At 38.6% G+C, this 13,184-nt stretch overlaps 1 protein-coding gene across 1 annotated transcript; it reads right to left on the reverse strand.

Annotated features, from left to right (window-relative positions):
• Positions 1-5,544: 5,544 nt before the first annotated feature.
• LOC122028228 (cell division cycle protein 48 homolog) lies at positions 5,545-6,134 on the reverse strand. The gene is made up of 2 exons (XM_042587258.1): positions 5,974-6,134; positions 5,545-5,691 (listed from the first exon to the last, which is right to left on the reverse strand). The coding sequence occupies exons 1-2, from the start codon at positions 6,094-6,096 to the stop codon at positions 5,575-5,577; spliced, it is 240 nt and encodes a 79-aa protein (XP_042443192.1). The 5' UTR covers positions 6,097-6,134; the 3' UTR covers positions 5,545-5,574.
• Between the last annotated feature and the right edge of the window lie 7,050 nt (positions 6,135-13,184).

Consider the following 13,184-nt stretch of genomic DNA (forward strand, 5'->3'; position numbering starts at 1 on the left):
GGAGTTCCTGAAGGACTACGATTGTACCATTAGCTACCACCCGGGAAAAGCTAATGTGGTTGTCGATGCACTCAGCAGGAAGTCCAGAGGTACTTTGGCTTGCCACCGGACTTCAGTTACGGATTTGATTCAGGGTTTCTCTGAGTTAGATCTTGAGGAGAAGGGACCGACAGAGCAGGGTATTCTGGTTACCATGGTTGCTCAGTCGTTGATCAGGACTAGGATCCGAGAGGCCCAGGCTGGTGATCAGCATTTGCATTTCATTAGCAGTCAGATAGCTTCCGGGCAACAGACCGAGTTTACACGAGACGAGGAGGGTGTTATATACTTCCGAGGTAGATTATGCGTACCTCAGTCTCACCCGGTCTTTCAGGAGCTACTTCAGGAGGTACATCGTTCTCTATTTGCGATCCATCCAGGCGGGACCCGTATGTATCGAGACTTGAGGCGTTCCTATTGGTGGAACGACATGAAGAAAGACATCGCGGATTTCGTAGCTAGATGTCTTGTTTGTCAGCAGGTGAAGGCTGAGCACCAGAGACCTGCAGGATTACTTCAGCGGATTCCTATTCCTGAGTGGAAGTGGGATCACATTACCATGGACTTTGTGGTGGGGTTGCCGAGGACACGACGAGGTCATGACGCGATTTGGGTAATCGTTGATCGATTAACCAAATCCGGCCACTTTTGAGCGATTCGGAGGACTGATTCCCTGGATCGATTGGCAGATCTGTATTTCCGAGAGATTATCAGACTACATGGTGTTCCGTTGAGTATCATTTCGGATAGAGATCCACGGTTCACGTCTCGTTTCTGGCAGAGTCTGCAGCAGGCTTTGGGCACACAGCTCTGTTTCAGTACAGCTTTGCATCCACAGACAGATGGACAGTCAGAGCGGACCATTCAGACTTTAGAGGATTTGCTGAGGTCATGTGTTATGGATTTCGGAGGCAGTTGGGAGGACCATCTGCCGTTAGTAGAGGTTGCCTACAACAACAGCTTCCATTCGGCTATCCAAATGGCACCGTTTGAGGCGTTGTATGGTAGACCTTGTCGGACACCCGTCCTCTGGGATGAGGTTGAAGAGGCCCAGTTGTTAGGACCTCATAGAGTTCAACAGGATGCAGAGTTGGTCCGTACTATCAGACGGAGGATGTCAGAGGCGCAGGATCGCCAGAAAAGTTATGCTGATCGGAGACGCAGATCACTAAAGTTCTCTGTTGGCGATCATGTATTTCTGCGAGTTTCACCCACGAAAGGGGTGAAGAGATTTGGCCTCAGAGGTAAGCTAGCTCCGCGGTATATTGGCCCTTTCGAGATCTTGGAGAGGATCGGAGTGGTAGCTTACCGACTGGCACTACCACCGTCCCTGTCAGGCGTGCACGATGTATTTCATGTATCCATGCTGAGGAGATATGTACCCGATCCGACGCATGTGCTGGCAGATATTCCAGTTTCAGTTCAGCCTGACATTACATATGAGGAGGCTCCGGTACGGATTCTGGACCGGAAAGAGCGTCAGTTGCGGAACAAGACTATCCGGTTGGTTAAAGTCGGATGACAGCATCATTCGGATGAGGAGGCTACGTGGGAGCTCGAGGATACTATCCGAGCTCGATATCCCCATCTTTTCACTTGAGGTATGTGATTTGTTTACCGTTCAGCATTTATACTTTATATCTGTTGTGGGTACTTGCTGATGGTAGATAATGAAATTTGGGGATCAAATTTTTATTAGTGGGGGAGAATGTAAAATATCAAAAAATAGGCGAATGTTAATAAGGGAATTTTTCGAAATTTTTAGAAATTTTTCGGGAATTTTTCGGAGCTCGTACGGACGAGTTAACGGGGATCAAAATGGGGCACGGAAAAGCCTATTTAGCCTACCTTGTTTTAATGAGGAAAAGTTTTAATTTCTTTTCCTTTTTCTTTTCTTTCTTTTCTTTTTTTTTATTTATTCCCCCGCGAGCCCTAACCTTCTTCCTTGATCCCGAGCGGTTTCCCTTTCTCTTCTCAACTTCTTCTTCTTCTCTGCCGCCACTCCGACGCGGAGCCGAGCGATCCTCCGGCAGCCACATCTTCTTCCTTCTTCCTTCTCCTCTATCTCTGCCCAAGTGCCGGCGAGCATGAGCCACCGTTGGCCGAGTCGCTCATCAGCCCTAGCGTCGCTACCTCCCTCTCCCTTCCTCTGGTCCGACGAGACACCGCCGACCGCAATTCACAGAGCCGACCAATTCTTTGTCTTCTGCCCGAAGCCGTCCCTCTGTGCCCTAGCCGGCTCCGACTCCACTACCGCCGCCCAATCCCTTCTCCCCTCTGCCGGTCGGTCTCTCCTTTTCCTTCCCGAGCCGCACCGGACGACGCCACCACTAGAGGCTGAAGGGAGCAGTGTTGACAGTGCCTGGTGTCGCATCTCTGCAGTGCCGATCACTCACTGTGCCCTAGGTCTTTCACCGGCATGTCTCTGCTCGGGTGGTTTCCGGCCAGGAGCAAGGAGGGTCAAGTCTTAGTTCTTCCTGCTTGGTCCGATTGTTAACAGTAAAGTAAAAGATTAGGTGGTCTGGAGAGTTGTGGTTTGATTTGTGATTCCATTTATTTAACTCAACATGATCTCATCAATGGGAAGGATTTCAGCAGGGGGATTCGGTTTCGTGGGGACTTCGTTTGGTTCTGGCAGCACTCCAGTGAGCAGCTCCCCTTGTTCCAGCATCATGAGAGGCTGTGAATTGAGGTATCGTGTAAATTTTGATACATGATGAATTAGGTTTATGTATAGAAATGGATTGGTATTGAATTTAATCCATTGCTTGTTTTGTTACATGGGATCAATTCCATTTCTAAGGAAGGATAAGGTTATTTAATAAGTTTGGAGTTTTTTATTTAGCTATATAGCTAAATACATTATCTGTTTGATAACACAGGACTTTGACGCGAGACGGTATCTCGACGTCGGATTGGACATTTCTTATTTGGAGGCGGGTACTTTTGACTTATGTCATTTGATATACATAGTAGTGAATATAACAAGTTGTATTAATTATGTTCTTATTTATTCCGGTTAATCACTACCCGATAATTGTTACATGATTGATTGATTGTTTGTTTTGCATCTCATGTATTCCTTACCTGTTGATACATGCTTATAGGGGTAGTGATATACCATTCTTTACCATGTTCAGGACCTAGGTTTTATGTCAGTTGTACCTGCTGAGTGTTGGACTCACCCCGCCTCCATTGTTGTTATATTTCAGGATGATGCTGTCAGGAGAGAGTTCTAGTTGCTGGTCCCCTGAAGACCCCGAAGACTTATGGATCTTTTGGTTTTGTTTTGCTTCTTATTTGACCATGGTTACACTTGGTTTTGTTTGATACCTGGATATTGTAGGGATTGTACTTGTCGATGAATTTTTATTCGATGTGTTTTACTACATGTCTGCCTGGATGGCAGAAGAGGTGAGTTTGTCGGATTTGAGCTTTACGAGTGTAGTTGAATAGGATTGCTTTCGAGTCATGGTATACTGATTTGTTTATTTCTTATTAAACTACGTGGAATGCTTGTGTGATGTGTTTTATTACTGTTATTATTCCAGCCGAATGTGGCTGAGGTATGTGGATATGTAGAAAGTTTCAGATTGTCCGCCGTACAGGGGAGATGCTGCCGAAATTTCTTCGGACAGGAACTCCTCCGGGGCGTGACAGTATTAGTTCCATTAACCCTAAATTATTCCACAACTAGAATAAGATCTAGTTCGTACTCGAAGTTACCTCCACAACTTCCCAAATTTTTGAAGTTATCAGCCCTCGATTGAAAGAATCACTGCTGGATAATGTGGCCGAAACAACCTGACATTGCTGTCCTCCAACCTAAAATACCTTAGATCAGTACTAAGAACATACTGAACATCCACAAAATAAGTGACAGCAATTACCTTATGAGTACCGGCAGAGGGCTAGGGACTCAGGCTGTCGGCGATAGTGCCAGGGCACCGAGTCGAGAAGAAAAATATTCCAGAGAAGAGGAGAATCAGACACTGCATTAGGGCACAGTGATGGGGGCAGCCGACATTGCTTCATGAGGCGGTGGCGTGCTGCAAATCTAGGGCACAACGGCGTGTCACAAGCTTCGGGAGGAGAGGGAGTCGGTCGACTCTTGCTCAAACGCCAACGAGGAAGAAGAGAGGGGATTCGTCGGGCAGAGGAAATCGCGGCCGGTGCTAAGGCAGAGGGATGCAAGGCAGTGGCCGCCGGAGATAGATCGGACTGTGGCCGTCGGCTTCAGGCTAGGGTACGGCGTCGATATGGGCACGCAACGAAGATGAAGAGGAGAAGGAACCGCCCGTGTGCGGTTAGGGCAGAGAAGGCGACGACTCGGCGCGAGGAAGAGGGAGATCGCGCGTGAGAGGCTCGGTGAGGGTCAGGCACGAGGGTGGTTCGGCTGGGGAGAAAGAAAAACGAAGAAATAAAAGAAAAAAAATTATAAATATAAACATTTTCTCGTTAAAATGGGGTAGCCTAAACAGGCTTTCCTGGGCCCCATTTTTATCCCCGTAAACTCGTCCATACGAGCTCCGAAAAATTCTCGAAAAATTTCCAAAAATTTTGGAAAATTCTCTTCTCTTTATTCGTCATTTTTCGGTATTTTACATCAATTCCATGATGCATGGAAAGGGAAGAATGAAATAGAAAGAGAACAAATATATGAGAAATGTATGCTTTGTCCTTGTGTTCCAAGATAATCTTGATTACTCAGAAGTTGGCATGGCATGAGAACAAGTTTGCCAACTTTTTTCATTCCTAAGAAATGTTTGCCATCATTAGTATCAGCTTGTGAAAAGCATACCCTACCATTACAACAAAAATCCTCATAGACATCGGTTTTCCACCGGTGTCTATTACATTTTCGACTGATGTCTATAAAGGCGATGTAAAAGGTCTGTCATTTTAGACATCGGGTTAAAACCGGTATAGTATCACTTAACGACATCGGGTGTAAAACCGATGTAATATTATATGTTAATAACACCAGTTTTGGCAGCGGTATACAACCGATGTAATATTAGTTAATGACACCGGTTTTACAGCGGTGAAAAATCGATGTAATATCAGTATTGTTTAACGACACAAATTTGATTTCCGAAACAGTGAAAAACCGACAGTATCAAAGAAAATACACAAATATTCACAAATTACACAAATATTCTTCTTCCAATAGTATCCATAAAATACACAAATATTCACAAATTACATAAATATTCTTCTTACAATAGTATCCATAAAATACACAAACACATCAAGGTAGAACATCGTGAGTCAAAAATCAAGCTGAGGCTACATTCAATTATGAGAATCAAAATCTGTTCAACTTGCTATACTGTTCCATTCTTCTTGCGCCTTTCATTTCCCTAATCTCACCACTTTTCACCTTCAAATGCCTAGTCTTCTGAGTTAAAACATCCACTATTCAAATCTGTCAAACAAAAGTATTATTTGGTCTACTTAACTACAGCAAAGAACAAAATAGAAGAAATATACATGTTCTAGAAGTCCTAGAATATCACCATCAGAAAGAAAAAATCACACTTGGTGGACATAAAACCTCAAACATATCCAGCAAACTACCTCTTGCAGTTCCCTCTTGACATTTTCCAGCCCACCAATATCATCCCAGCTGACATTTGGTACTTCAACAACCTGATCAAAACCCAACAAACTATCATCATATCTCAAGGTAGAAATAGAAGCGGTTTTTAGGCCATTCATCAACATATGATAGTAAACACAAGTTACCAACCAGGCACATGAGGCTATAGAATTTCTTGAGTTGTAAGTTTAATTTAAAAAGAACACCAATGTCAAATTTCTCATTTTCAATTCTTGCAGCAACAATTTATTTTAAAAATTCATGTAGATAATCATATTTAGAAGGAAAAAAACTAACTGAAAATGATTGCAATTACCAAAGTAAAGACTTACAGTTTCACGGAGGGCAGATGGGTTACTAGATCCCAAAGCAGTCTTAAAGTGTTCATTTGTAACAGACATAGAATTGAGAATCTCAGCATCAATTGATTCATCTTCTAGATCAATTATGTCCATCTTTTCACGGATACACTGGAGAGCAGCTTCAGTACATAAAGCAGCAAGGTCAGCCCAACATAGCTATGAGTATCCTTAGCAATCCTTTCCAAATCAACCTGCATTGAATAAATCAAGAGAAAAATAGATACATGAAAACATTGAATATTTACAAGAGAAAAATACTGCTACAACATTTCAGCATTTACAAGTAGAAAAGTGATTATTAAGAACATTTATAATCATAATAGATACATGAATCAAATAATTTATAGATGAAATAAAAAAAAAGATAAGAGCATAACTGATTGTTAGAAAGCTTCAAGCAATGACAGGTAGCTTGATTAGTTAGATTACAAAACTCAAACAACTATATAATAAATCCAGATTTGATCAAACCAGTAACTTAAATCAATAAATGAAAATGTAGAGGATGACTTAACAAAGGTTAAATAAGGGACCAGTCTGTGTAAATACTTTGCACGCATGCTAGAGAAATCAATCATTATAGTTATTGTTATTTAAAAACCAGCATAAATCGATCAGAAGATTGATCAGCATGTTCATGCAGGAACCTTTCCTCTCTGAGATGCATAAAGGCTGGTTTGAACCATCAGAAGATGCCAAATCTCTAAGCATTTGATTATTGTTCTATTTCATTCTCCCTGTAGAACTAAAGATTCCAGAAAAAGGAGCAGTACTAGCTACAGATAGTAACTTCTTTCTCGTCTCACGATGTGCCGACAGGTTCTTTCAATCTCCGAATCAAATGGGACTAGTCCACTTCTTGAATTCGTGGAACTTCTGGTCATAAACTGTTCCTATACAAAAATTGTCAAGAAGCACCAACAAAATAACAACAAAGAAATAGCTGTCAATTTAGGAACTACAACCACTTCAAAGGTCCTCGACAACGATGCTAAAATTTGATAACCTAAGATTGTGTCGCGACAACTTGGTTACAAAATTTCCCTTAGATTCTACCCTTAACTAGTATAGCATAAGGTAACCTAGGGTCATTTCTCAAAGACCTCAGAAAAAAATTGTTGTAACTCCCAAACAGGGTTCTGATGTAAATCTCTACAGGATCCCTATTCAGATCAGAATTTCCAATTAATGCAACTCAAATTATTGAGTAGCTCTAAGTTCAGGATCTAACAACTCCCACGGAATAACCTCACTCTAGATCATGTAAGATTTATGTATCCGAACTTGACAAACTTTAAACCAGAAATGAATTCCAACAACCAAGCTAAGTGCTCAAGCGAAATCTAGATCTAATCAATCTCAGTTGTTTATTGAAACAAGAAATCAGAAATCAGAATTCAGAATTCAGATGGGCAGTATTCAGAACATTTTCTAAACTAATTACAAATTCAATTTCAAATCTCCGTCGAAGGAGTTGCTAAACTTCCAACTGAATTAGAAAGAACAGGGAATCAAAACTCAACATGTTCTATGTCGAACAATGCAAATTCATGAGACCCGCTAACCAGCACACATTCAACAACAAGAAACAAAGAAAACAAGAATGCAGAAATTAGAAATAAGGAAAAGAAATGAATGTTGTTAAGCTTGGGAAATCCTGAGCACTCACAAATTCTCATGGAAGAAAAAAAACTCAGCTCTCGCAGAATAAAGACAAGCGATCATGTTAGATCTGATATAGTGAATCCAATAGAGCACTCCAGAAATCAGAACCTAGAAATCAGAAAGAATGCCTTTAAGATCGCTCCAACCCCCTAAATGTAGTTGGAACTTTCCAGAGAGAAGAAAACCAGCTTGAAGATGGAGAACCACGGTGAATCCACGAGCTTCTCCGCTTCTTTGTTCCTTCTCCTTTGCCCCCAGAAGATTGATCATAAACAATGGTATCTCAGAGAGGAAAGGTTCAATTTTGGCGGAGTGCAGATTTTGTAGACCCAGGAGATTAATATAATCGGAGTTCGAAGGTGGTCTCGCAGATAGCCACTAAAAGGCAGGAACCAAACCGATCTACGGGCGTAGATTTGCAAAGAAAACAAATCGATCGAGTAAACCCTACACATATCAACTGATCCACTCAAATCTCCCAGCGACGACCACAATAGTGAAAAGGCAAACAAAACCAACATCAGATCAAAGAACTGCAACAGGTAAGAGTGTAGATGTAAGGAGGGAATTAGGGTTTTCACATTTCCACAGGGCCTCAATCTTCACCCTCAATCTTCCCAGGCGGTGAAAAGGGCCTCAAAGACTTCATCCAGCGGAACCCCTCTCCTTCTGAGGCAAAGGCAAAGGCGGGCGGCGAGGAGAGCATCGCGGTGTTGCTGGCGCGGGCGAAGCCGAAGCTCCCCGAGCTTCCCCTTTTCCTGCCTGGGATGATCGTGATTGTGAAGAACCCCAAGAACCCTTTCCACATGTATAGTGGGATCGTGCAGAGGGTCACCGACGAGAAGGCCGGTGTGCTCTTCGAAGGGGGGAATTGCATCTATCATTTATGCTGCAGTTTTGCTTAGGACCGAAGCAGGTGGTTTTGATCCTGATCGGGAGAGGCAGGTACGCTAGAAGGAGAAGAGGGAGATGAGGGGCTGAGAAAGATAGCCGGAGGAAAGTGGTGGTGCCGTAGCGATGATATAGGTTTAGGGCTAAGTATGGGTGGACTGCGCGATATAGGTTTAGGTTTGGAGGGAAGAGTGAAGTGTTGCAAATTTCGGCTAAGTATGGGTGGAAAAATTAAATTATTTTATTTTATCATAGACTTCGGATTTTTAAAATCGCTGTTAAAATCGGTGTCTATTACCGAAAAAAAAAACGCTCATAGACATCACCTAAAAAACCGATGTCTATGAGTGAAAATTTACACTCATAGACACCGGTTTTTAGAAAAATCGATGTAAAATATTCAAAGACATCGATTTTTGCTTAAAACCGTTGTTGTTTCACCGATATCTATGAGGATTTTTATTGTAGTGTACTCACCAAGCATAGCTGAGTTTAACTTGAAATCTCAAGAGTTCAAAGATGAACTTGAACACAAGTAGCTTCACTATTGTAGTGGATATCCTTTACCATCTTTTGTGACAGTGACTTGGAACTCTAAAAAAAAATAAAAAAAAAAAAAGGAGAAAGAAATGGTTAAACACATATTTAATGCAAAAAGTTCCTGAAATCCAACAGAGTTCATTCACCATCATCCTAAGGTAAAGGGCACAACATTAGGATTTCAGTTTACCAAACATCATCACCATGAGTTGAACATGCTCATCCGGTCATAGTAAAAAAAAAAAGGGCTAAGCACTCGATATTGAGCTCCTAGCTCTCATGAATAGTTTGACAACTTTTGTTTATGCTCTATTCTATCCAGAATACTTGCATTAAAAAAGATAGATCAGAGTAAAACAAATCCACGTAGAACAACAGTACATGAGCATTAAGAATCACAAAACAGAAAATTTTGTCAATTTGTGTGTCCATTGATTTCAATCAGAAATCTATACCTACATGCAAACTCATCCTTACCTATTACACAGAACAGTGCAAACATCAAAACATCAAGAAGGGAGAAGTATGTATGACCCTCCATCTTACGATCAAGTCTATTTCAATTCATAGACACGAGTGATGAAATGTTTAGAAGGAAGTGACAACTTTGACAACTAGATTGTATTGAAGCAACCTTCTCAAAATTCAAAAGCAAACATAAAGGTATTGAGTTTATTAATTAGTGTTTTGCTTAATGAAATTTTGTGTCAATTAGAAAAATTATAAGAATGCATTCGAGTTATAGACCAAATTAATCGAGCTTCAGGAGACTCCATTGAAGCTAGAAGATCAAAGAAAAAGTAAGTTCGAATCCGAATCCGAATCTGAAGAGCAATCCTTAGAGTCAGATTTAGAAGAGCAAGACCAAATCAACTTCATGACACTAATTGTTGAGGAGGAGGAAAATAGATTCGAACTCGAGTTTGACCAAACACTCGAGCCCGAATCTGAAATGGTAATAGTTAAGGAGGAGAATCCTAACAAAGATTCAAAAGGTAACATTGTCAATTCAAAATTTAAGGATCACATAACATGTTTTAAGTGCAGTAAAAAAGGACACTATAAAAGTAAATGTCCAAAGAACCGATCCACACAATCGAAGGCAAAGGAGAAACCGATGCCTAGAGTTCGAAAAAGAAAGAACCATAACGAATGCTTCAAGTGCAAAACAATGGGACATTACGAATTCCAATACCCAGAGAGAAGACCTAAAGACGGGGGGGAGGGGGGGGGGGAGCAATTAACGCAAATCAATTTAAATTACATGAAGATTTTTATGGTTTAGATCTTTAATGTTTAGATTATATTGAAGAACTAGAAATACATGAATGTTCTGAATCAACATTATTTAACAAAAACAATTTAATTAATAAAAATTTAAGTAATTCAAATGTAATTAAACTTAATCAAATTAACCCAAACATTAATTTATTGATCAAAACATAGATCCAAATATATTGAATTTACATTTAAATCTGGATAATAAAAATTTAAAAATAACTAAAAATAAAAAAAATTTAATTAAAAATTTATAAAATAAAAATAAGGATTTAATAAAAAATTTAAACTTTAAAATTAAGAATTTAGAAAATAAATTTTCAACTAATAATAATCAAAATTCTACCTTAAGATTAAGTAATAAAGAAAATAAATTTTCAAAAATTAAAAATTTAAAGTTAAGAAAATTAGAAAAGTAATATAACTTCTTGAAAAATAAAATTGATAAACTAGAAAATATTATTAATAATTTTATCAACTCACACAATCTAGATTTAGGTTACAAATCAAAGCTAAATTTAACACAAAACTTCCACAAATATAATTATAATCACGTACCTTTTAATTATGAAACTAATCAATAAAAGTAACAACAACAACAACAACAACAACAATAATAATAATAATAAAACATCAATAATAATTACAACAAACTTAAAATCAATAAAGTAATCTCATACAACTATAAATTACCATATTTGAAAATTTAGAATGGGTGAGATGCAAATGGAAATTAATTTTTTTTGAAATGTTTTTAACAACTTATAAATCTATTTTCATAATTTTTGATTGATCATTGATTGGGTGTATTATAAATTATTGTTGATCACCACTTAAGTCTTTAGATTTCTAGGTCAATCATGACCCTTAGACACGTATAAGAATGTCTTTCTTGTGGGTAAAAAGGATATCCAAATGAATGTATGGTTAAAGGGGAGAGACTCTATTGAAAGACATATTTTTAAAAAGAGGTTGAAAATAAAATATTTTTGAAAATTTTTCTTCATAAAGGATTTGAAAAGTTTTGGGTTAAAAAAAAAATTCTCTTTTAAAAATATATTTTCAACATTATTTTGAAATATTCTTCCAAATCATACTTTTGAAAATATTTTGAAAAATACTCTGAATATTCTTTTGAAAACTTTACGTTTCATACTTACAAAACTCTTCTAAGAGATGCTTTATGAAAATACTTTTAATCCTTGTAAAATGTTTTTGAAAATCACTCTTACAAAATTATTTCAAAAATATTTTGGAAGCATCTTGGTTTTGTAAAAATATTTTAAGTCTTGAAATATCTTTTTTAAAAACATTCTTGAAAAACTTTACTTGGTGAATTCTTTAAAAATTCCTTAAAAATATTTTTAAAATTAGCTTATAAATATTTTTGAAAATTACTTTCGAAAGTATCTTGAAAATATTTAAAAATGATTTTGTAAAATGTTTGAAAAATCCTTCAAGAAAATTTTTTAAATCATGAATAGATGTTTTTCAAAATGAACATGATTTCAAAATATATTTGATTCATGTTCATTTTGAAAACCCTAAATACATCTTATTATTGTCTTTCAAAAGGCTAAAGGGAATACCTTAGGGAATACTTTGAGTTTATTTTCTTTAAGAAAGGCATTTCATCATTGTTGGTGCAAAACTTAGGGAATACCTTAGAAATCAAAGATATGTATGAAGAGTTCTTTTTGATAAGTGACAAAAGGGGAAGAAGAAGAGTTTAAGTTAGAAATCTAAATGAATAATTACCCATAACTTAAACATATTTGTCAAACAGCAAAAAAAGGGAGATTATTGGTGCAATCGACCTCCAAGATTTTAATGTTCGACAAATATATTTAATGAAGCTTAATCAAGGGAAGTCCTAGTCGTAGCTAGGTAAGAGTGAAAAGTTAATCGAGTGACTAGTCCTAACTGCGGTTAGGCAAGGGAAGTCCTAATTGTGGTTAGGCAAGGGAAATCTTGGTAGATTGTAGAAGCTAGGTAGAAAGATTCGATAGGTCTGGAGGACCTGATATCGAATTTCTGGTTGGCCAATCCAATGCTGAGTCTTGGTGAGTGAAGCCAGGTGGAGAAACCCCTAGGGGTGGTAACCTTAGGTCCTAGTGACTGAAGCTAGGTGGAGAAAATCCTAAAGGGAGGTAATTCTAGATTCTGGTGAGTGAAGCTAGATGGAGAAAATCCTAGGAGGAGGTAACCTTAGGTAATGAGAAGTCTTGAAGGAGTAAACTCCAAGCAAGGTTGATTGGCAGTCAATCGAATCAGCAGATCTTGGTAAATCTAAGTTTAGTTTTACCATAGTGTTAGGTATTTCTATTATTATTGTTGGCTAATATAGTATTACAGGAAAAAGCCTTTCCTAGGATCAGACACTGAGTAGAGAAAGTTCAAACATGGTTTGTTTGGCAGGTAGGTTGAGGTAAACAACTGGAGAAGAGCGACAGTGAGGTCGTGTTTTGGAAAGGAACAAACCCGAGGTCACTGATCTAACTGAAGAAATTGGGAAGATTTCCAAGTTGAGATTAAGACAGTGTTATTATCATTTACTACTCATGTATCATACTATATTGTGTTAACCTTTGTTTTGTAGGAACATATTTTGTTTAAATTTATTTTGTAGGAACCGGTTTGATCGGTCGACCGAACTAAGGAATTGGTCGATCGAACCAGATCGACTCAGACTGGAGATTAGATCAGAGCAGAACAAAGCAGAGTTCAATCAAAGCCTGATCGGTCGACCAAACCTAAGGATCGGTGGATCAAACCTAGGGATCGGTCAGCCGAATCGTGATGACATG

The sequence above is a fragment of the Zingiber officinale genome, chromosome 10A (assembly GCF_018446385.1).
Source record: "Zingiber officinale cultivar Zhangliang chromosome 10A, Zo_v1.1, whole genome shotgun sequence".
Classification (NCBI taxonomy): Eukaryota; Viridiplantae; Streptophyta; class Magnoliopsida; order Zingiberales; family Zingiberaceae; genus Zingiber; species Zingiber officinale.

What these genes read in the sequence shown, in the direction of transcription:
- LOC122028228 (XM_042587258.1), bottom strand. Translation starts at nt 6,096, where the DNA reads ATGGACATAATTGATCTAGAAGATGAATCAATTGATGCTGAGATTCTC. An exon ending in CATCTGCCCTCCGTGAAACT is followed by an intron (nt 5,692 to 5,973) that starts GTAAGTCTTTAC and finishes GGTTTTGATCAG; the next exon opens with GTTGTTGAAGTACCAAATGT.